The sequence below is a fragment of the Ursus americanus genome, chromosome 2 (assembly GCF_024610735.1).
Source record: "Ursus americanus isolate L20-20 chromosome 2, mUrsAme1.1.p, whole genome shotgun sequence".
NCBI lineage: Eukaryota > Metazoa > Chordata > Mammalia > Carnivora > Ursidae > Ursus > Ursus americanus.
Genome location: NC_142128.1, coordinates 33,548,904 through 33,570,631, shown reverse-complemented (window position 1 = coordinate 33,570,631; position 21,728 = coordinate 33,548,904). Strand labels below are relative to the sequence as shown.

At 53.0% G+C, this 21,728-nt stretch overlaps 1 protein-coding gene across 8 annotated transcripts in view; it reads left to right on the top strand.

The window, feature by feature from the left end:
• The window catches only part of METTL22 (methyltransferase 22, Kin17 lysine), a 28,426-nt gene that overhangs the window by 1,699 nt on the left and 4,999 nt on the right, over positions 1 to 21,728 (top strand). Inside the window, exons 2-11 of one of the 8 annotated variants that reach the window (XM_045784347.2) lie at positions 1,410 to 1,575; positions 3,205 to 3,561; positions 6,043 to 6,083; positions 6,172 to 6,316; positions 8,883 to 8,954; positions 10,363 to 10,416; positions 11,245 to 11,325; positions 11,536 to 11,638; positions 13,306 to 13,474; positions 14,792 to 14,904. In XM_045784347.2, coding sequence (XP_045640303.2) covers positions 1,470 to 1,575; positions 3,205 to 3,561; positions 6,043 to 6,083; positions 6,172 to 6,316; positions 8,883 to 8,954; positions 10,363 to 10,416; positions 11,245 to 11,325; positions 11,536 to 11,638; positions 13,306 to 13,474; positions 14,792 to 14,827 — 1,164 coding nt within the window. In that variant the 5' untranslated portion in view covers positions 1,410 to 1,469 and the 3' untranslated portion in view covers positions 14,828 to 14,904. Of the gene's footprint in view, positions 1 to 1,409; positions 1,576 to 3,204; positions 3,562 to 6,042; positions 6,084 to 6,171; positions 6,317 to 8,882; positions 8,955 to 10,362; positions 10,417 to 11,244; positions 11,326 to 11,535; positions 11,639 to 13,305; positions 13,475 to 14,132; positions 14,905 to 21,728 lie in introns of those variants that run through there. The other 7 variants (XM_087870569.1, XM_045784345.2, XM_045784342.2 and 4 more) reach the window with 7 other exon arrangements.

Below are 21,728 nucleotides of genomic sequence, written 5' to 3'. Positions count from 1 at the left end.
AAAAATTTTTTGTGTAGGTACAACTTTGGTTTCCCCATGGCAAGTCCTTAAATGTAGGAACTCCAGTTATGTGTGCTCAGACTATGAGAATAGCCTGGGTTATGATGACCCCATTTTCCAGTTGAAGAAATAGAGGCCCAAGAGGTTTCCTGACCTGCCTAGGACACAATGGCTAGTGCACACACCTACCCAGGTAGGAACAGCTCCTGTAGGAGGTGCTGGGGTTATGGGCACGTTTGGGCCAAACGCCTGAAACCAACCCCAACACAAGGAATTAACAACTGCTGTGGGCCACAGACTCTGCTCACTGCTTTACACCCCAGGAACCCTACAAGGTGAGAATACAGCTGAAGAAATAGGTCCAGAGAGGTGAAGTGATTTCCCCCAGGTCACATAGCCACAAAGTGGGAGACGGGTTTAAGCCTGCTCCACCAGCATCCCAGCCCATGGCTCTGCACACTGCTGTTGTTTAATGCTTTTTGATGAGACAGAACATTTGGTTGGAGAGGGAGCCTTCCTGTTTTCACCCCTTAGCCACACGCGTGGTTTTCCGCACTTTGATTATTGCTGTGTCACCTGCATGATTTCCCACAACTGTGCCTCACCTGTACAGTGATTGCCTTGGTTGCTTTTCCTCTGGATCTACTCCCTCCCCCCACTTTTTTATTTAAAAAGAATGTTTTAAAGCAACAAAGGGTATTTGGGCCATTGGAGTCAACTTCTAGAATAAAAAAAACCAAATGGGAAATAACTAAATGCAAAGTGTAAATGTGATTGAATACTGTTTTAGGAAAAACCAGCTATAAAAGATATTTGCATGAGAAATGGAGAAAATTGGATGTGCAAAGGGCTGGGGTTTTAAATGGTACAAAGGAATTGTAAATTATCTTAGATTTGCTGACGGTCTTATGGTTGTGTGACAGCACTGTGGAAGAATTTAGGGATAAAATGTGATGTCTAGGATTTACTTTCACCCAAGTAGACAGATCAGTCGACCCCATATGACAAGGTGTTCATGATCACTGGATCTAAACAGTGGGTATATGGCTGTTTATTATGCTATGCCCTCAACTTTCTTGTCTATTTGAAAATTTTCACAATAAAAAAGTGGGAAAAAAATTGAAAGGGAAGGAAAACTTAATCAGTATAAATGGAAATTCAAATCCTTTGCCATAAATAAGATTCCTGTGAAAATGAACACACTGCAAACAAAATAACACAATTCTAGATGGATTTCTTTCCTTTGCAGAGGCTCCAAGACTTTCTCCTTTAGGAAAAATATTAGCAAATTGAAAAAAGGAAGCGTCTTCTCCCAGGGTATTGCAAAGCTGTTTACCACCGGGCTGGGGAGTGTTTATAACGATCCCCTTTGGGACCTGCTGTCCTGAGGACTTGATCTTGCCTTCCAGGTGCTGCTGTCCCATGATTCACGTGGAGCTCGGCCATGGTAGCTGGCCCCCACCCCAGCCATGGATGAGGTCACCTTCAAAAGTGACACTGTGCTCTCAGATGTCCATCTCTACACCCCGAACCACAGGCACTTCATGGTGCGGCTGAACGGCATGGGGCAGCCTGGTAAGGTCCTAGACTTGTGCTGAGGGGCCCAGCCCCCTGTGGATCTCATTTCGTTTTCTGCTTTCTCGTGCTCCTCTTTTTGGGTAAAAGACTATGTGGATTGCATTGTTCAGCTGTTACCCTCACACCACTTCTTAAGTACCCTTGTTGCATTGACTGAAGTCCTGTGCTTTCCTGAGCACCTACATTGTGCAGGGTTGGCAGTGGGTGGGCTGGACTTGATGCTGGAAATGCAAAAGGGAATGAACCAAGCCCTGCCCTCAGGAAGCACATGGTCCAGTCGGGAGACAGGGTTCAGGCTCCTATTGCCCTACCCCAGTCCGGCCCCCTTTGTCAATAGGCTGGGGCCTCCAGCTCCTCCCACCGGGGCTCCCTGGCTTTGCTCTGCACACCCTCCCCTTACTCATCTCCCCAGCAGCCAAGGGGATCTTTTGAAAATGAAGATCAGGGGCGCCTGGGTGGCACAGCGGTTAAGCGTCTGCCTTCGGCTCGGGGCGTGATCCCGGCATTGTGGGATCGAGCTCCACGTCGGGCTCCTCCGCTATGAGCCTGCTTCTTCCTCTCCCACTCCCCCTGCTTGTGTTCCCTCTCCCGCTGGCTGTCTCTATCTCTGTCGAATAAATAAATAAAATCTTTAAAAAAAAAAAAAAGAAAGAAAATGAAGATCATGTCAGCACCCTGATTCAGACCCACCAGTGGCTCCCCTTTGCTCTTAGAATAAAATCAGACTCTTGACCCTGGCCGGTGAGGCCCAGCCCAACCCAGCCCTTGCCTGTGTGTTCACACTTACCTTTCTCTGCTCCTTTCTGTCCCTCATATACTGCATGCACTTCCTCCCTCAGCACCTTTGCTCTTGCTGTTTTTCAACCCAGAAGGTTCTTCCCTCCCAGCCAAATGTCACCTCACACAGGTCATCCCTGGCCATCCTCCCCAGCTTTGATCACCCTGTATTAGCTTGTTGTAGTGTAATTAATACTCCTCTTTCCCTTGTGTCCCAGTTGGGACCCTGAATTCAGGAGCCGGAGATCCAGAACAGATCAGTGACTGGACTGGGGTCAGATAGCCTGGGGAGATGGAAGACTACAGCCCAGGACTGTCCTCTTGAACACTTGCACCCCCAGCCTGCCTCTCAGGAACACATACTCTTACTGAAGCTGGTCCCAGTGACGTTCTAGCCACCGGATGGGGAAGGCCACTTGTTGTCCTTGTCCTGTCCTCCAGTCTTTAACAGGTGGAACAGTGTAGTGAGAAGGGCATCAGTTTAGGAGTTGAGCAGACGGGGTTTGAGGGTTGCCTCAGCCATGTCAAAAGCTGTGTGGCCTTATGGGCTCCCTTAACTTCCCTAAACCTCAGTTTCCACATTTGTGAAGTGCAGCTGGCCCCACTATCTTCACAGCAGCAGGGAGGGCTATGATAATGGGGGCCGAGCACCTTTACAATAGATGCTCATCAAATGCTAGCTGCTCTCAGTGGCCCCAGCTTCTTAGCTGAGTCAAACGAGCCTTTTCTGTGGGCCGTTACTATGCCTCAACCTGGCCTTTAAAAACTCTGTCCAGGTGTAAATCAGATTTTCTACGAGGAGGTGCCAGCTTGGAGATATTCTCCTTTTGTGTTCGTCTTGCCTTTCAGTTTTCCTGTCCCAGTTCAAGCTTCTGTGGAACCAAGACTCTCAGACAGACTCAGGGACTGAGGGTGGCCGTCATGGTATGGGTCCCGCAGAGGAGACGCCCCCCTCCAGGCCGGGCAGCGCCAGACCCCCTCTGGGGAGTGGCTGCAGTAGTGACATCACCAGCCAGGAGGGAGTGGGAGCTCGGCTGGACGAGGATGGGGATTTGGACGTCGAGAGGAGACCACGGGCGGCTTCGGACCCTGAGCCAGCAGGGCCTCCGAGAGACAAGGTACATCCCACGATTCTAACGCAGGAGGAAGACGACCCCTTGGCAGATGAAGCACAAGAGAGCAGCCCCCAGGATATCATCAGAATAGGTAAATACAGGTGTGGCTCTCCCACCTCCAGCGCAGCACCGCAGTGTGGCTCAGGGCCCAGTGTGTTTGTGGATCAGGGAGAGTACGCAGATAGGAAGTGACAAGCCTGAGGCCACGCAGCTGGGGGGTAGTGAGGAAGGTTCTGAGTCCATGTCCATCTCCACAGCCAGGAGGTGGTCTGTCTTGCCACCCCCAGCATTGCTCACTGGCGGGGAAAAGAGCTCCTGGTTGAGTCTGTTCCTTAAGACCCGGGGTCCATGACGGTATCTGAGGCCCCGGTAAGCCTGGGCACTGGCGTGGGTCAGGGGCACGGGGTCAGTTAGGGCACTCTCAAAAACTGCAGCAGCTCTCATCCATCCACACGTCTGTACCGCAGGTAGTTACTGAGTGGCTGCTCAGAACCAGGCAGGCTGTGTTCTAGTCTATTCCATCAAGGGTGACATGGAATTCACACCAGAACCATACTCCATGTTTCCCGTGGATTACCTCTATTCCTCACAGCCTTTCCAGGGATGAGCATTCCCATTTCACAGAGGTGGGAACTGAGACCCAGAAAGGTTGAGGAACTTGCCCCAGGTCACACAGCCAGTCAGTGGCAGAGTGATGATTCGCACCCAGGTCTGTGTGACACCAGAGGCTATGTTCTTTTTGGTTTTGTTTTTAATTTTTTTCTTAAGATTTTATTTATTTATTTGACACAGAGATAGAGAGCGCACAAGCAGGCAGAGCGGCAGACAGAGGGAAAGGGAGAAGCAGAGAGCCCAGCATGGGACTCCATCCCAGGACCCTGGGATCATGACTTTAGCCGAAGGCAGATGCTTAACTGACCGAGCCACCCAGGCACCCCACCTTAGCTTATGTCTTATGTCAGGTGGTCAAAACGTTGGAAAGTTCTGGCCTGGGGGGACGTGGGGGGCTATGATGGCTCATTTCACTCTCAGCCTTCACTTAATTGGCCTCCCTGAGGGAGGAGTGGCAGACTTGGTTATTCCATACTGAGGGTTCAGCCTCTGGTGTGTGTGTTTAACATCCTGGGAATGTATACCATCCCGCAGGCCGAGAACGAAGTCCCACAGCCGAGTGCCAGTGTATGGCCAGGTTCCCGGCCTGTCCATCTCAGGGACTTCATGGTGAGGTCCTTCCTTTCAGCACGCTGTCAATCTGAGGGAGTGGAGTGGCAAGGCGATAAATACTTCAGCTGCAGGGATAACCCCTGGGTGTTCCATCCCCAGCTGTATGCTTCTGTCTGCAAGGTGTGACATAAGGAACCAGGTCTTGGACTCTGGCATCCTGCAGAGCTGGGCTTTGACCCACCTCCACCCCGCATGAGCCAGGTGACCTTTGACAGCTGTTGTGCCCACCAGGGCTTATGTTTGCACCAGGGTACTGCCCTTTGTTGGTCATTTAATAAGCAATGAGCAGTATGTGCCTATATGGGGCCTGGTACAGAGTGAACGCTAAGCAGATGTTAGTCTCCTGACTACCCTTTTCCTCTGACCACAGACCAGGTCATTGTTTTCAGGCTATGGACCCATCTGAGTAGCCAATTAAAAAATACCCGGAGGGGAGGGACACCTGGGTGGCTTGGTCGGTTGAGTGTCCAACTGTTGATCTCAGCTCCAGGTCTTTACCTCAGGGTCATGAGGTCGAACCCCGTGTTGGGGGAGCAAACACTAGGGGCAGGCAGGCTGCCCCCCGTAGGGCAGACCCTCGTGGAGGGAGCGTGGGTAGCACCACCCATGCTGCTTCCAACCCTGCGGTTCTCTGTCCTGCCTTGGTCCCTGGGTCCCTTCTCCTGTTTCGTTGTGAGCATATGGTCCAATGTGGGCAAGTCTGACGGGCACACAGGGCCCCTCCACCACTGTGCATGTGTTGTGCGTGTTTTAATTTGATAGCCATCCCCATCTTGCTTAAGAATGCGAGAGCCAGTTCTTCACAGCAAAGATGTTTGCCATGTTCCCCTTTCTCTTTGGTCTCCTATTTCTGTTCTCTCCCCCTGCCCCATACTGCCACCAGATTTTATCCTAATACATTTTGTGCTTGAGAATACGCCTTGTCATAGTTCACCTAAAAAAGGATATAAACTCAAACTTACTTTGTTGATTTCTGGTGTGGTTCTGAGCGTAGGAAACATGTAGAACGTACCGTGACTTGTCGGCACAGAGCCGATCCAGACGATGTAAATACGCTGTGACAGTTACCCAGCACAGTAAAGTGGGATGGGGGGGGGTGACCTTTGTCTCCAGGCTGAGGGGCAGAGATTCCCAGTTATGTGGTCAAGCCTCCGTGCCTGGTCTGTGAGTGACGCTCACACAGCCCCTCCGACTGTCGCCCAACCCGCTTTTCTGCCGCTCTGTAGAACGCTCAACTCCAGCACCCATCTGGCTGTGTTTGCAGAATGCCATGCACCTCGTCTGTCTGTGTTCTGTCCGTCCCCATTTTCACTGTGGCCCTTTCTCTTTTGGTTTCCATCCTGTCCAGAGCACACCATGGCCACCCCCCTGGAGGATGTTGGCAAGCAGGTGGGTAGGTCCCATCCACTTCCTGTGGCCCCGAAGGGTCTCCCTGGAGCCTCTCGTCCGCTGTCATTCCTGTCTGTCTCTCCCCCAGGTGTGGCGGGGTGCCCTGCTCCTGGCCGACTATATTCTGTTCCAACGGGACGTCTTCCAGGGCCGCACTGTGCTGGAGCTCGGGGCGGGCACGGGGCTGGCCAGCATCATCGCAGCCACCGTGGCACGCACCGTTTACTGTACAGGTAGGCCCACCATCTCAGGAGCGTGCCCTGACTGTGTCAGGAAGCGTGAACTTCGGCTGCTGTTGATTTTGCCATCCCATTCTGCTGGTTTTCTCCACTCTCTGTTGTTTTCTCAATAGCGTTGGGATGGCCCAGCACAGCCCGCAGGGGCAGGAGCACTTACAGTGCAGGACGCCCTGCTGCCCAGCCCGCGCCTCCTCCCATAGCCCGCGGAAGCCTGGCGTCAGGCTTGAAAACAGCCTTCACGTTCTTCCCTGGTCGTAGAAGTCTAGCCTACTTTTTGTGGAAACTTCCCAGGACAGCAAATCAAATTGACTCAGACTTGTACAATCCCCAGATTCGTTCAGCAGTATGCAGTTTATTGAGTGCCCTCTGGATGCGGACGCAGTCCTAGATGCAGGAGATCCAGGAGTGAATAAAACAGAGTCGCTGTCCTCCAGGAGCTTTAGAACCATTGCTTTAACTGTTTGTGTCTGGGTTTTCATCATCTTTCCCCTTTTTCTTTGAGTGTACATACTCCCAAACAGTAGCTGAAATCAGACTGTATGTTTGTTGCTGTCCATTGCCAAAAATGTGGAAAAACATTTTTTGAAGAGTATTTTCCAAAGTCATTAGAAATTATAAATATGACTTTTAAAGACCAAGTACAATTTCATCTTTTTTTTTTTTTAAACCATTTTCTGTGTCTGGACATTGTGGTGGTTCCCATGTGTTTTGGTGTTTTTGTTTTTCTATTTGCCGATTTGCCCTGCAGTGAACACCTTTGTTCACCATTGTCTGTTGATCCTCAGACTAGGTTCCTAGAAGCAGGTGTGACCCCTTTTAAGGTTTTGATACATACTGCCAAGTGATTTCTTTCTCAGTTTTTTATTCTGGAATAGTATTAGACTCACGTAGAAGCTGCTAAAATGTTACAGAAAATGCCATAGACCCTCGCACCCTCCTGCACCCCGCAGTGATGGCATCTCATGAACTCGCAGTTCGGTGGTGACACCAGCAGTTTGCTGCGGGCGCAGTGCTCTCAACTACACCCCACTCTGCCCCACGCGCTTTTTCCGAAAGCGTGTACCAGTTCATAAGAAGGGAGTGTCACTGCACTTTAAATCTTCAGGGTCTGCTAGGCAGAAAGAGGACATCTGCTGCTTTGGTTTGCATCTCATTGACTCTTAGTTCCCATCCCCATGACGTCTGTCTTTTGCTTCTGAGACAGGAAAGGGACGCTGGGGATCCCCTGTGATGCTGGCACACTTTCCAGATAGTCTGCGTTAGCCGCTGCCTGGGAGTGTGCAGGGCAGCCCCTGGTTCCACTCCGTGCCAAGGTGCATGTAAATTATCAGCAAGCCCTTCCCAGAGTGAAGCCATCGTGCACTACCCAAGAGCTTTGCCCTGTGCCTGGTGCCCAACAGCAGCATATAATCAAGTTGTCTTGTCCTTGAGAGGGGGGTTTCCTGGCACAAAGAAGGGAGCTTGCATCTACACCGCACGTTCTAGTCGGCAAAGCCTTTCACATGCTTCAGCACCCACTTGTGACTTCACAGTGACCCTGGACAGTAGCCAGGGAGCCTGCCACCATCTTTCGTCCAGATGGACAGACAAAGAGTAAGGTCAGGCGCTGGCCTCAGGTCATATACACGGCCACTGTCATATGGCGGGTGGAGAGGGGCGCCTGTGGTTCAGACTGGTTTCCATGGGGCAGAGTTCTGTGCGCTCCCTCAAGGGCCAGCAAAGGGATAATTGGGGGGCAGCCCCAAGGCTTTGGTCTCCCACTGTCATTCAGCTGACGCTGCTCTGTCTCACCTGTTTTATATGTTAGATTCCCACAGAGGATCTATTTGAACAAAAACTCCCATAAAGAGTTACAAGCTGCTGAACCGGTTATGTGCTGTTAGGCACACACCATCAATATTCTCTCTACCCGGTGGCCCCGGGAAAGGCATAGGTGTGTCCCAGGCTCTGCGCGTTCTCTGGAATGGAGAGCCCTCAGTGGGTGATGAGACGGGGTCGGGGCATCCACAGCCATAGTGGGCTGGGCACATGTCACTCACACAGCTTTCTGTACCTTCCACGTGTACACTCTTCTAAGTGAAAATCAAGTTTTGGTATAATGCCCGCCCCCCACACCCCTTGCGCCATCAAAAATGCACGGTACCAAGGCTCAGTTCTGCTGAAAGGGGGAAGCACCACCTCGTCAGAGCAGCGGGCGGCTCAGGAGACGCGGATGGCCACGACAGCGACTCGTGCTGCCGAGAGCATGCCCCCAGCGTGTAGAAACCTGCTCTGTGTCTCAATGAATCACATCAAACACCCACACCTGTTTCTTGCATACACACTCAAAACAGGAGCTCTCACCCCTTCCCTCTGGACTGCACAGTCTGTCCCCACCAGCCCCCTGTCTTACTGAAGGGAAAGATCGTCGAAAAGGGCCTTAAAATGAACATGCTTCATGTTGGCAGTAGGCACACAGGAGAAACTTGACATTGTGCACCTCTCTGCAGTCAGGCTGTCGAACCTGGAGATGAGTGTGGTGGTCGCTGGCGTTTTATGGCGTGCCCTTCTGTCGTTCCAGATGTCGGTACAGATCTCTTGGCCATGTGCCAGCGAAACATTGCCCTCAACAGCCACCTGACTGCCGCCGGAGGTGAGGCCCAGCAGCTCTTCCCCTGGGAGGAGGGTTCTCTGTTTGGCAGGTGGGACAAACACCAGGTACGGTGACCCCGGGAGCTGGGTCTGTACACCCAGGTGAGCACAGTCCCGGCTTCACAGAGCTTCAGATGTGATGACTCTGTCCTCGCGTCATCCTCTCCTCACCGCACCCACTGCCGCTCCTGCTTCAGCTCTCTCCCTCCTAGATGTCACAGTGGCCCCCACCTGATCTCCCAGCTCTTTGTCTGACCCTTCCCAGCTGTCCTCCATGTAGCATGTAGAGTGACCTTTCAAAAATATGAGACAGACTTCACTCTCCAAAAATCTTCAGGGGTGAAGTCCAAGCTCTCCCTCTGGCTCCCAAACCTCCTGGTCTGACCCATGCCTGCTTTTCCTGCCTTTTCCCCGGACAGCCTCGCCGTCCAGCCCTGTCTAGCAAGCCGAGCACCATTTTACATGCTCTTCCCTCTGCCCGGACCGTCCCACCACCCCCTCTGCCTGATTGTTGGATTTCTGCAGCACTTGCAGAAATGAGTTGACGTGATAGATGGCGGCAGCTCCTCACCAGACTTCCTGTCCAGGCCTTCTCCGAGCACCTGGGGGGCACTTTCCCACTCAGATCAGGCCACTCCAGCCCACGGGCTTCAGACCCTTCAGAGGTCTCCTGTTGCTGTCTGAGTGGACACCAAACTTGTCTGCCTGTCCCAGATCCTGTGGGGGTCGGGCCCTGCCATCCATAGTCCCTGCCTCACAGGACCCACTCCGTGCCGGCCGCCCTGGCCTAAGGGTCCCACACCTCCTGTCAGTTCCTCATCATACTCGGATTCCCAGACTTCAGCTCCAGACAAGGTCACATTTCCCTACCAGAGCCTCATTTCACCTTGAACCATTGCATTTTGATGTCTGCGTGATTGGTTGATAGGTATCTGCCACCCCATTAGGCCACATGCTCCATGGGGCAGGGGCCTGTCTGTGTGGTCCCCCATCGCATTGTTTGTTGAATGCCCAGTCAACAAGAGCTGGAAGGAAGGAGCAGGCATGACTCACGTTCTCTTTGAAGCCTCCCCTCACACCCCCGTCTGAAACCAAAGCTCCTCTCATCCTTCTGTGCCCCTGGCATGTCCTTTCAGCAGTGCCCTGACCACACAGCCTTGTTGGTGCGTGCTGGCCGGCCAGCCTCTCTTGGGGTGCTGGTCCCCGAGAACAGGGCCATGCCTCCTAACCCTTTGCATTCCCTGTGTCCACTGTGAGGCCTGAGACCTAGCACTCAAAAAATGCTGCAGGGAAGGAGGGACGTGGAGAGGATGTTGGCGGAGGGACGGAGGGATTTGGACATAGAATGGGAAGGGTTAGGCTTTTCCCTATTTTGAGTTTGGACATTCTGCTTGGTTTTGCTTTTGCAGGAGGTGTAGTTAAGGTCAAAGAACTGGACTGGCTCAAAGATGACCTGTGTACAGGTGCGCGTCTCCCTGTCCCGTGTCCTGGAAGACTCACGGCCCCTTGTCCTACCTTCAGGCTGTCAGCCCTGTGGCCTGGGCTGAGCAGAGGGTCCCAGCTGTCGCCACAGTCCCTCAGCTCACAGCCACTCCGCTCCATCTGCTGATGAGTGACAGTTGCTGGCAGCTTCCACCCGCTCTGTCACTCAGACTGGCAGTGTCCCTGTACAGTAGGCACAGTAGTCCCCCAGTTACAGATGAGGATGGACGCTCCGGGTTAAGCACCTGCCCAGGGCTGGAAGGTAGCCTCCCAGCACAGCACTCTGTCCTCTGTCCATGGCGGGGAGTCAGCCTTGTGGCTGCAGGGCCAACTGGGTGGGAGAGGTTTCTAAATTTGTTATACAGGCTGTTTCAGACCTGCATGCTTGCTCACTCTTTGTATAAAAATTTCTTTCCCTGTCCGGCATCAGGCGAGGAAAATCATGGCTTGTTGAGTATCTGTCACCTGCTGAGCATTTAGCACCTTAGGTCCCCTGACCTCCCTGGCAGTCCTTGAGGGCAGCGTTACTAAGCCCATTCTGGTGCGGAACAGAAACCCAGAGAGATGAAACACCTTTCTCAGGGTCACACAGGAAGTTCGTGGGGGTAGCAGTGCCTGCCCCTCAGTGGCAGAGGCAGACCTCTGGCTGCCGTGTGGGCAGCCGTGACCCTGAAGCTGGGGCGCTAGGATTCAGACCTGCCTGCCATTCCGAGCTACCCCCAACTGTTCCTCTCCTGAAGCTTCTTTTAGCCTCAGAGCTGGCCCACAGAGAAACGAACGTGCGCAACATGGCCTTTCTCCTTTCACAGACCCAGAGGTCCCCTTCAGCTGGTCACAGGAGGATGTCTCTGACCTGTACAGCCACACCACCATCCTGCTTGCAGCCGAAGGTAAGACGTCCTGGTGACAGTGGCGCCCGCGCCCTTCCGCGGAGCCCTCCCCGGCCTCCTGGGCGCCCCACCACACCCGCCTGCGGTTTTCAGCCTGCGAGCTGCTGCCGTTGCAGGTTCATGGGGCCTTGGCGCCCTGTCCGGGGATCCTCCGAGGGACAGATCTCCCTGATGGTTGCATTTTCCCCTCGCCTGCTTCCCTCCCCGCAGTGTTTTACGACGATGACCTAACCGACGCTCTGTTTAAAACACTGTCCCGCCTCGCTCACAAACTGAAAAACGCCTGCACAGCCATTCTGTCTGTGGAAAAGAGGTGAGCTCCGTGACCCTGAGAGCCTGACACCCCCTTCTGAGCGTGCATCTATCAGTGTCGTCCTGTCACTCGCTCACTGAGCACCTGCCATGTGCCAGTGCGTGCTGCCCCTTACACTGGTGGCCTCCTGTCATCCGCTGGCCAGCCCGGTGCAGAGGTTCCACTGCCCCCACCTCACCAGTGGAGAGAGGAAGGCTGAGGGGCAGCAGGGAACTTGTCATGGCTGGTCTATGAGCGGACGAGCACTTGAATGCAGCCGCACTCCAGAGCCGGGACACGTGGCCACCGCTCTGTTGAGGGCCTCTCTTTCCCCTCCGGGATGCCATCTGTCTCCTCAGGGCCCCGGTCCTGTCTGTCCTCTCCTGATGCAGACAGAGCCCCTCCAGGACGTTTGCACTTGAACATCCTGAAGCATTAAGCTCCCATTGAGGGAGTGTCCATCTTGTGGTAGACACGGTGCTGGACACCTTACATCGTTTTCCCCACTTCCTATGCTAGGGCACAACTTTTCTGAAGGCAGTTTGGAGTATGTAGCAAAAGCGAGAAACCAGGGCACCTGGCTGGCTCAGTAGAGCACGTGATTCCTGATCTTGGAGTTGTGAGTTTGGCCCCACATTGGGTGTAGAAATTACTTAAGAATAAAATCTTAAAAAGCCATGAAACCAGCCCTGCTTACTGACGCAGCAGTCCAACATCTAGAAATCTGCCCTGTGGAAGCGATCATGGTTGTGTCCTCACTGTCCCCCCGGGCGTATCCATCACAGTGTCGTTCATACGGGTAATATCAAGGAGCTTCTTCAGGGCACACATGACCAATGACAGCATGTGGACCTCACTTGGTTACTGATTTTATAGTCAGAGGGAAACCTCAAGAGACTTGAGTGGATATTAGAATGTTAAAGAATTATCATCAAATCTGTTTTGGGTGAAACAAAGAAGCAGAAGAGCCTTTATCTTCTCGAGATGCACATGGCTGTGTTTATAGAGGAAACGCTGTGATGGCTGGCGTTAGCTTTTTAATGATCCAGTCTGAGTGTGTGGGGAGGCAGAGGCCACAGCGGCCGTGAGCTGGCAGTGGTTGAAGCTGGGACAGTTGATCACACTGTTGGAAGTTTCTTGTAGTAAAAAATCTTGGAAAGAAAAGGGGAAAAGGCAAAGAATTTGAGTTTCAGGTTAAATCGTGTTGCAGGTTATGGTGTAGAGGTGGCCGAGTGGCCGGGTTGGGAGGACTCGGAAGGACGTGTTCTAAAGTCGCCCACTGATGGCTCCCCACCCACCACCTCCCAGCACCCTCCTCCGCCCACTGCCCTCAGTTCCTGCCCTTCATACACTCACTGCAAAAATGGTCGTGGGCACCCCATGTGCAGATTCTGCGCTGGACGGGGCAGGGGAAGCCAGCGGTCTGCATCCGCCTCCTGCTCCACTTAGTAGCTCAGGGCAGGGCCTTTCAGGTGGTGGTATCTGAGCCACCTGACTTTGTGTCTCTGAGCCTCCATTGCCATGTCTGTAAAACGGACCATGTCCACCTCCTGGGCTATCCTGCAGAATCAGGAAGGCAGTACCCAGTGCTCAGTGCACAGTAGGCGCTCAGTGAAAACCCGCTGGTGGGGAGTGAGGTCAGGGAGCAGCAGGAAGGCGAGGCATGTGTGTCGGCTGCTTGTTCGCAGGCTAAACTTCACGCTCAGACACCTGGACGTCACGTGCGAAGCCTACGACCACTTCCGCTCCTGGCTGCAGCGGCTGGAGAGGCTTGCGGACGGCCGGCTGCGCTTCGCGGTGGAGCCGGTGGAGGCCTCCTTCCCTCAGCTCCTCGTGTATGAGCGCATCCAGCAGCTGGTAGGTGCGGCCCCCACCACGTGCGGGCCGTCGTTGCTGTGCATGACACTGCTGACCCCAGGGTCCTCCAGACACATGCCCCGCACCCTGGTGCTATCGGGGTGGAGGAGCGCTAGCAGCCGAAAGCTGTGGTGGGTTCTCCCCATTCTTAGCCCTGCACATGGGCCTGCAGGCCAACCGTCACCTTGGACTTTAGAGCGTGTTCTTTCCCTGTGGGCAGTTCAGGCTCCGGAGGCAGGAGGGCCAAGCACAGAAAGTGGTTGGTGACACAGGAAGTCAGTGAGGGGCACTTGGTGGGGTTCTCGATGCCAGAACCCCAGTGCCGGAGGCCACATCTTCACTGTGGAAATTCGCTGGCCTCTCAGACAAGGCAGGCTTAACTGATGACCGATGGCCCTTCTGACCGGGCACAGTGGGTCCGTCAAACTCGGCCTCTGAGTAATTGTGCTAGTAACGGCCCGTGGGCTAGGTACCAGGCCGAGCTCCTTCCTCCCCTGTCTCGGTGGATGCCAGGACAAGGTAAATCACCCCACCAGGCAGCAACAGAGCTGGGACTTAATCCTACAGCCTTATCACTTCCTATTATGGTTTTTAAACCCAGCTCATGGGGGAAACCTGAGAAACAAAATTACCCTTGAAAATCCCTTATAATTATCAGGAGCTGCAAGTCCAAAGGTCTGGAAGGAATGAGTTTTGTTCTTTTTGCCTCTTGGCTGTGACCACCCCTTCTGTGGTGGGTCTGTGGAGACCAGTCCTAGTTGTGAGGAGGAGAGGGGAGAGGGCTCTCCCTCTCAGGCTCCCCAGGCAAGCACGGCACTGGATTTGTGTGGTTGCCGAGCGTGAGGAGGCTACGCCACCTTTGGGCTGCCTCCCTGCCCGCCCGTCTCGCTGTAGACAGCAGTCGTTCTACTTCTGCCGGTGAAGACTCAAAGTTTCCACTAAGAACTTGGTGTGTCTATACCCTCTCCACCCGCCTGGGTCAGGAGGAGCAGCACATGGCCAGGAAAATCAGCTCCTTACGAAAATCAGCAGTCACAGGACATGGCACTTAACAGCTCCCCAAATGGAAGAATTGTGACTTACTGCCATTCTTCTGGTCCATTTTGGCGTGTGACGTTCTGATGCGTCTTGGATGAATGCCAGAACTTAGCCATCCAGCTTCTCTTCCATAGTGGGGCAGAAAGAACAGCCCAGAGCAGCAGAGACTCAGAAGCAGCTCTCCACTCCTGCAGCAGCGTGCGTGCTCCCCGTGGTTCGCGTGTTGTGGGACTCATCTCCTTGTGAACCTCGGGACTCTGCTTTCTCTGTCCCCTGCAGGAGCTCTGGAAGATCTTTGTGGAACCGGTAATGTGACCCGTCGCATCCACAAGCATGGCTTCTCGACTGTTCTTAGAATACGTTTCTAATAAAATCGGAAGCTCACAAAGTAATGTGTTTGAGATTGTCTATCATTTTAAAAATAAGGCAGATGGACTTTATATGCCCCAGGACTGTTTTCTGGAGTCTGTTGCTGTCTGGGCTGGAAGTCAATCTAGTTGCCTCTTTGCCGTGCTGCCGTCTTGTCATATGTGTGCCACGTCGGGCAGGTGTTCTCTGCTTGATCCCACTTGAGTCTGTGACTTCAGGTTCCCTGGTGGGCAGAGAACCCAGAACCGGGGTAGCATTTCGTGCTGCCCTGTGTTATCTGCTTACAGATGTGTTCAAGATGGTCGCCACAGTTACAGTAATAACACTACACAGAATGAGGCCCAGAAGCCTCATTGCCTTCCAAGGCTGTCTATGTCCCATCCCCGTCCCTCTGGCAAGGCCCATTCAGAGGAGGTGGCAGGAGCTGGCAAAGAGCCCTTCATTTTCTCTTTGAACTCTTAGTAACCAAAATCGGGTGAGCTTAGAACAGCCACGAGCCACTCTTCCTGGTCCCGTGTGGCTGACCCGGATTCGTGCCAGACCCGCCTCACGGCGTTTCCTCCCAGAGCTTCGGCTTCTTCCCCTCCTCTCCTTGGGCTCGCTTCTCCACTTGCATCACGTGCGCATATCTCTGTCTGATCATTTCTCTTCTTCTCTGGGCCCCTCCCATTTCTACCTGTTGCTCGAAGCCCTTTTACCCACCATTTCTCCCTGTTCTTCCTTCCCAGCTCAGGTCCCACCCTCCTGCTGCTTTGGCCCTCCCCACAGATTCCTCTCTCCTGTCCTGCTGCTCCTGCACACTTGACACCGGGCAGCGTGCTCCTCTCCCTGCCCACCCCCCCAAGAGCCCAGATACCCTCCTGGTGTCTCTGCCTCTCCAGCTCCATCCAGACGCCAGATTAACTCACTTTGTCTTGCCAACGCCTGGGACTTCAGCCTGGTTACACCCATTTAACAGTTGTGAAGACTACGGCTCTAAAAGGAAAAAATGTCCGTGGGTCAGGGCCTCATCTGTCTTAAATATCAGTACATTCCTGGCACTCGGTCTGGCCCAGAGTGGGTACTCGACACGTACTGTTGAACGAACGGTGAATAGGAGCCGTTGCTTGGGGGGCTGCTACCCAGTCGTGGACACTGCTGCCTCCAGGGGTGTTGGCCATGTTTGGAAAAGTTTGGGTTGCCACAACTCAGGAGACGTGCTCCCGGCCAGGGATGCTGCTTAAACATCCTGTAACGCACAGGACAGCCCCCAGTGGCAGGAGTGCCAAGAGTGAGAAATTCGGATCAGGAAGAACAGTAGCTTCTTTAGGAAAGAAAAACGGGTGTCAGCTGAATGTGCAGAGAAGGAGTCTCACCCTCCCCTCTGGGAGTGGGAAGAAGATCCACACACATCATCTCTCAGTCTTCCGAAGATCCTAGAGAGCAGAAGCCATCCCCATTTTATGTACGAGAAACATGAAGTTCAGAGCAGTTGGGCCACCGACCTGACATCACACAGCCGCCGAGTGGCAGAGCTGGGCTTGGGGCCTGTGCTCCACCCCCCTTCTCACAGTGAGTTTCCCGGTCCGCCAGCAGCAATAGCAGCCCCAGCCCAGACCTGACTGAGAATCTGCTCTTGGAGAAGACCCCGGTGATTTGTGCACAGTGAGGGGTTTGAGAAGCGTAGCCTTTGAGCTCTTCCCATTTTCCGAGGTTCCTACACAAAACCCTCCCCGACAGACTTGCCATCATTGAACAGAGTTGCAGCTCACAATGGGATATATTAATGACGAGTCCTGAAAACAGAGCCCCACGAGACAGAACCCCCAGCTGGCGATGTGTCAGCACTCACACATTGTCCGGGCACTCCTGGGCACAAGCCCATAAATGTAACTGCTACCAAGCAATAGAGTCATCGTGCCTTTCACCCAGCGCATTCGGGTGAGTGCTTTCATGTCTAAAGCACTCGGCCTGAAAGCTTCCTTTAAGTGGGGCCTGGCATTAATCTGGATCCACTATAATTCAAAGCATTGTCAGATTCTCACTTCTCGGGGGTGAAATGCCCCCTTCTCACTGTGTTTTATGGCTTTGCTTGTTTGGCAGCAATATTTCCGAATCATCAAACCATCGAGATGTTCTGCTAGGGAATTAATCTAGATAGGCCATTGCACTTAATTTTTTTCTTTTTTTTTACGCATGGTAAAATTTTCAGAGAATATCAGAGACTATATGGCTCAAGGAGGGGACTTGGTTGTTCAAGCCTGCCCAGGAAAGATGTAGTAAAATCAACGGTGATACTGTGGCCCCCATCACTTCTTGAATTACTGTGCACACAAGTCGCCGGGGGTTTTGCCAAAATGTGGATTCTGACTCCGGTCCTCCAGGTGGGGATTCATGCTGGAACTTAACCAGCCACCAGGGGGTGCTGGCGCTACTGGTCCCGCAGTCACCATGAGCCGCAGGGCTGCGACACGTCGTTCCTGGTTAAGAGCACAAACTCGGGCTGAGCATACCAAGTTCTGATCCTGACTCTGCCCCAGGCCAACCAGACAACCCAGGACAAGTGGCCTAGTCTCTCTGAGCCTCTGGTTTCCTCCTCTGTGAAATGGTAAGACTCCTGTCTTTGCACACAGTTATTGTGGAGATTATATTCGATAATCCACATACACACGAGGGGCACTTTGGGGACCTAAAAGGCCCTCAGAGGAATAGGCAAGCCATCCTCCACACTGCCGACCCCATGTCCAACAAGCCACCCCATGGGCTACCGGCAGCAGGAGACACGCTTCCTGGGGAAGCCACCTCAGAGACCAAGCTCTTCATAGAGTGAAGACCGTGGTGCCTGCCCATTTGCAGTGGATCCTTGTGCGCAGGAAGGCCTGGACTCGGGGAGCTGTAACTCGACAGGCAGACCTTGGCCTTAAGGGACTCTGATGTGGAATGTCAGTAGGAGACCCAGCTTGCCATCTCTGTGTCAAGGTAACCCACACATGTCCTGGCCCTCAGCCACAGCAGCCACACGTGCCATCCATGGATGCAGGGACAGAAAAGCTGTGTGCATGGTCCTCCCAATGGGATGACACCTCTGTGCGTGCTGTGTTTCCCGTCCATGTGCTCCTAGAAAGCTAAGTGAATGGACTCTCACTTAGTTGGGTTGCAGCCTCCTGCATCCTGGGAGGGACTGCCAGTTGGAACCCACCCCCACCGTTCGGCCAGTGCACCTGCCCAGCACACAGCAGCGCCTCAGACATTGGAAAGAGCAGGAGTTTCAATCCCGGATCCCAGCTCAAACCAAGGACACCCTCCAGATTGTGCTGTTTCTCACATGGCAGCTCCATGCAGTGTCCCAAAGCAGATATTGGCAGGGATCTGCTTACCCGACATAGGAAAGTGATTCTGCCCAGCAATACCGTGCAACCGACTGGTGGCTTTTAAATCCATGAACTACTAAGTGATGTTACAGCCTGTCTACCAACAGACTGATACCAATCTGATAGTTTTGTGCATTTTAGCCCTCGGTTGGAAACACCAAGGGCAGTGCTATTATAGAAGTCAGTAGACTTGAGTAGTGAAAAGTGCCCTGGACCCTTGGGGACAGCCCCGATCTCTGCCCCCACACAGGCCCTCATTCTTGTCAGCCCAGTCTGGCATTCAGTCTTGTGATTTCCTCATTGATGGAATGAATAAAAAGGGCAGAAGTGGAGGGGCAGGTACAGGAAAAAGAGGGGCTCTGGATGACACCCAGCTTTCTGACTCAGGCGAGTCTGTCTTTGGAAGTTTATGAAGACCCCACCACCACCCCTTCCACTGAGAGCAGATTGAGTAGAAGGATACTATGAGCAGATGTGTGAGACCTTTGAAAATATTTCTTCTTCAGCATGTAAATATAATGGAAAATCTTCCTGCTGTGAACATCTACATCCTTGTGAATTTGGAGACTTGCTTCTCAGGCGGAATATCAGTCATGAATGCCAAGGATCTCCTGCAGACAGCTGCCATGCGAGGTCATTGCATAAAACCCAAACTCCTTTGCAGAGCCCACTAGGCCCTCAAGGTCTGGCCTCTGCCTACCTTTCCAGCCCTATCCTGTCTGCCATACTTCCCTCCTCCCCGAATGCACCACAGTCTTAGACCCGTCCCCCAGCCTCTGAGACCCCTCTCACCCAGCCACTCTCCTTATTTTCTTCTTCCAGAAAGTCTTCCCCAGGTGTCCACAGCCCCTGAGCCTTCTATGATATGATCCTTTTAAAACTTGGGGTGAGAGTTGTCTATTTTCTTGCACGCCTCCCTAACAGATGGTGAGCTCCATGGGGACAGGACTGGTGTCATTCAAACGCAAGCCTGACACACCCAGTCATTCTGCAAATATTTGTCCACCACTGTCCATATGCTGGATGTTGACTGGGTGTCTGGGAGGAAGCAGAGAGCGAGACATCTCACATCCGTGCCCTCATGGAGTCCGATACTAACCCTGTTTTTTGCGACAGGCAAAAAACATAAATACGTAGCGTGCATCAGGTTGTGTAAAGAACAGTGATCCAAAAACCAGAAGTAGGGGCGCCTGCTTGGCACAGCGGTTAAGCTTCTGCCTTCGGCTCAGGGCGTGATCCTGGCGTTATGGGATCGAGCCCCACATCAGGCTCCTCCGCTATGAACCTGCTTCTTCCTCTCCCACTCCCCCTGCTTGTGTTCCCTCTCTCGCTGGCTGTCTCTATCTCCGTTAAATAAATAAATAACTAAAATCTTTAAAAAAAAAAAAAAAAAACCAGAAGTAAGGCCAAAAGGTGACTGCACGCTGCAGCATCTGCAAGAGCATGTTTGTGTACCCGACTGCTCAGGGTGCAAGCATTTTGCAGTTCTGTAAAACTGAAACCATGTGATGACTTTCTTTTCTGTCCAGTAGGAAAATAGCTCCAAGGGAAACAGTCGTTTTGCCCCGTGGGACATTAACCAAATTTGTGTCTAATACGGCTATTTCATCTCGTCATTTTTCCCACATACTGTAAACATCCCTGTTTCTCGTGTTCTGTTGAACCGGCTTTGTCATCCTGCACTGTCCCTCATTTGTGGATTATATAAGACTGACATATGCTGTCAGTTTTAAAACAATTACATTTTAGCAGTTTAAGCCTTATAACCTTGATGGGCTTGATGAAGGCTATGAAGAAAAGCAAAACCATCTAGGGGCTAGGTGAACATCCATGAGGGGCAGGGGAGGGGGACCGAGAGGGGAGGCAAAATGAACGGATGAGCAAATGAATGCACTGAACAGAAGCCGCGAGCTCTCCAGGCTCCTTATTGGGGGCCAGCCAATGGTAAAGGCAGGTGCGAAGCCTGTTCTTGCCTTCACATCCCCCAAGCAGCCTGGAGGTCATTTCCTCCTCGTCCAGGTTGCAAGGCTTGAGGAGGCCCGGCCTCATCTCGCTTCACCTCGGGGCTGGCTCAATGGAGGACCCTCGCCACGAGGTGGCGCCCCAGCCTCATGAACTGACTGCGGGAAATGCCCCCAAGGAACCCAGGGTTCTCATCAGTCCCCTTAGCCACTGGCAGCTGCTCCAAAGTGTGGGTCCCCAGTGACTCTTGGGGCACCCTAACTAACCTGCTATTTATCATACAGTGATACGTTGGCTCTGAGAGCTGCTTAGTGAGCTGAGGCTTTAAAAGCATACACAGGCTGTTGGAGGCCACAGGGCTAGGAAGTAACGAGGGTGGGGTCCATGCCCTGGTCTGTCTGACTCTGTAGCTAGCATTCTTTCTATTGCCTCCTGCTCAGGGTAGGGATTGTTTGTCTGAAGGCAAGCAGGAGCAGTGTGGATTGGAGGCTGTGCTGTACCATCGTCCTGGGATAGATCGAAGCGTTAGGCGTGCCAGGGCTGAGAACTTGATTCTGTCTCAGGCTTTACAAAGCAACAAATACCAGAGCCAAGCAAGAGCCCTTCTTTGAGGCAGGGGTGTCTGGATCAGGAAGGGCCATGCTCAGAGATGGGCTCCAGGGGCAGGTGGTAGTGTTTCCAGCTTCAGAGCTCACCAAGAAGAGAACCTAGAGCTGACAGTTTGGATGCTGTGGCCACAGATAAAATGAACTGAGCCTTGTCCCCTCACCCCCTTCTGCTGGAGGCTCCTGAGAGGCAGTGAGGCTCGATGGTTCGAGCATGGCACCTGGTATCCATACTGGGCTCAGACCAGCCCCAGCACTCACCCCTACAAGCCTCGGCATCCGTGTCTGTAAAACGGGCACAATACTGTATTCACACTCAAGGTCGTACTTGATGTGCGTGTGAAGCATCTGGCACAGAAACTGTCGGGGTGGGGGGCTGCCGTGCAGGACACAGAGGCCATCACCATCATCGTCACTATTATTAATTATTCGCTGTGGCATTGCTATTAACTGCCTGTCACGGGGTGGAAACTCCCCCAAGCAGGTGCCCTGCTCAGCTTTTAATGATGGCAAAACAATCTCACTTGCCTAACCACTGTGCCTGAGTGTTACTTGACTGACAGCATGGGTTATTTTGAGGAGGAAAAAAAAATCAGTCAAGCTCTTGAGTACGCCATCCCTGAAAGGTTTCCACGACAACGCACACCTGGATGTTCCAGGCAGCGGGCGGCCCCTCCGGCCCCTCCGGGAAGAATCAGAACTAAACTCCAGAGGTGGGGACAGGGTCCTCCCACTCCTAATCCTCTGGCTGTTTGTACAGCCCTGGGCAGGACGCTTTGCAGGGTCTCTCTCTTCCACCTCTCCACAACCCCGCTGTGATTCTTAGCCCCACTTCACAGAGGAAGACGCGGAGGCTCGGAGAAGTTGAACTGGGTTAACACCCACGGAGTGATTTGGGCCTTTCTGGGTTTCACTCGTCAACCTGGAGGA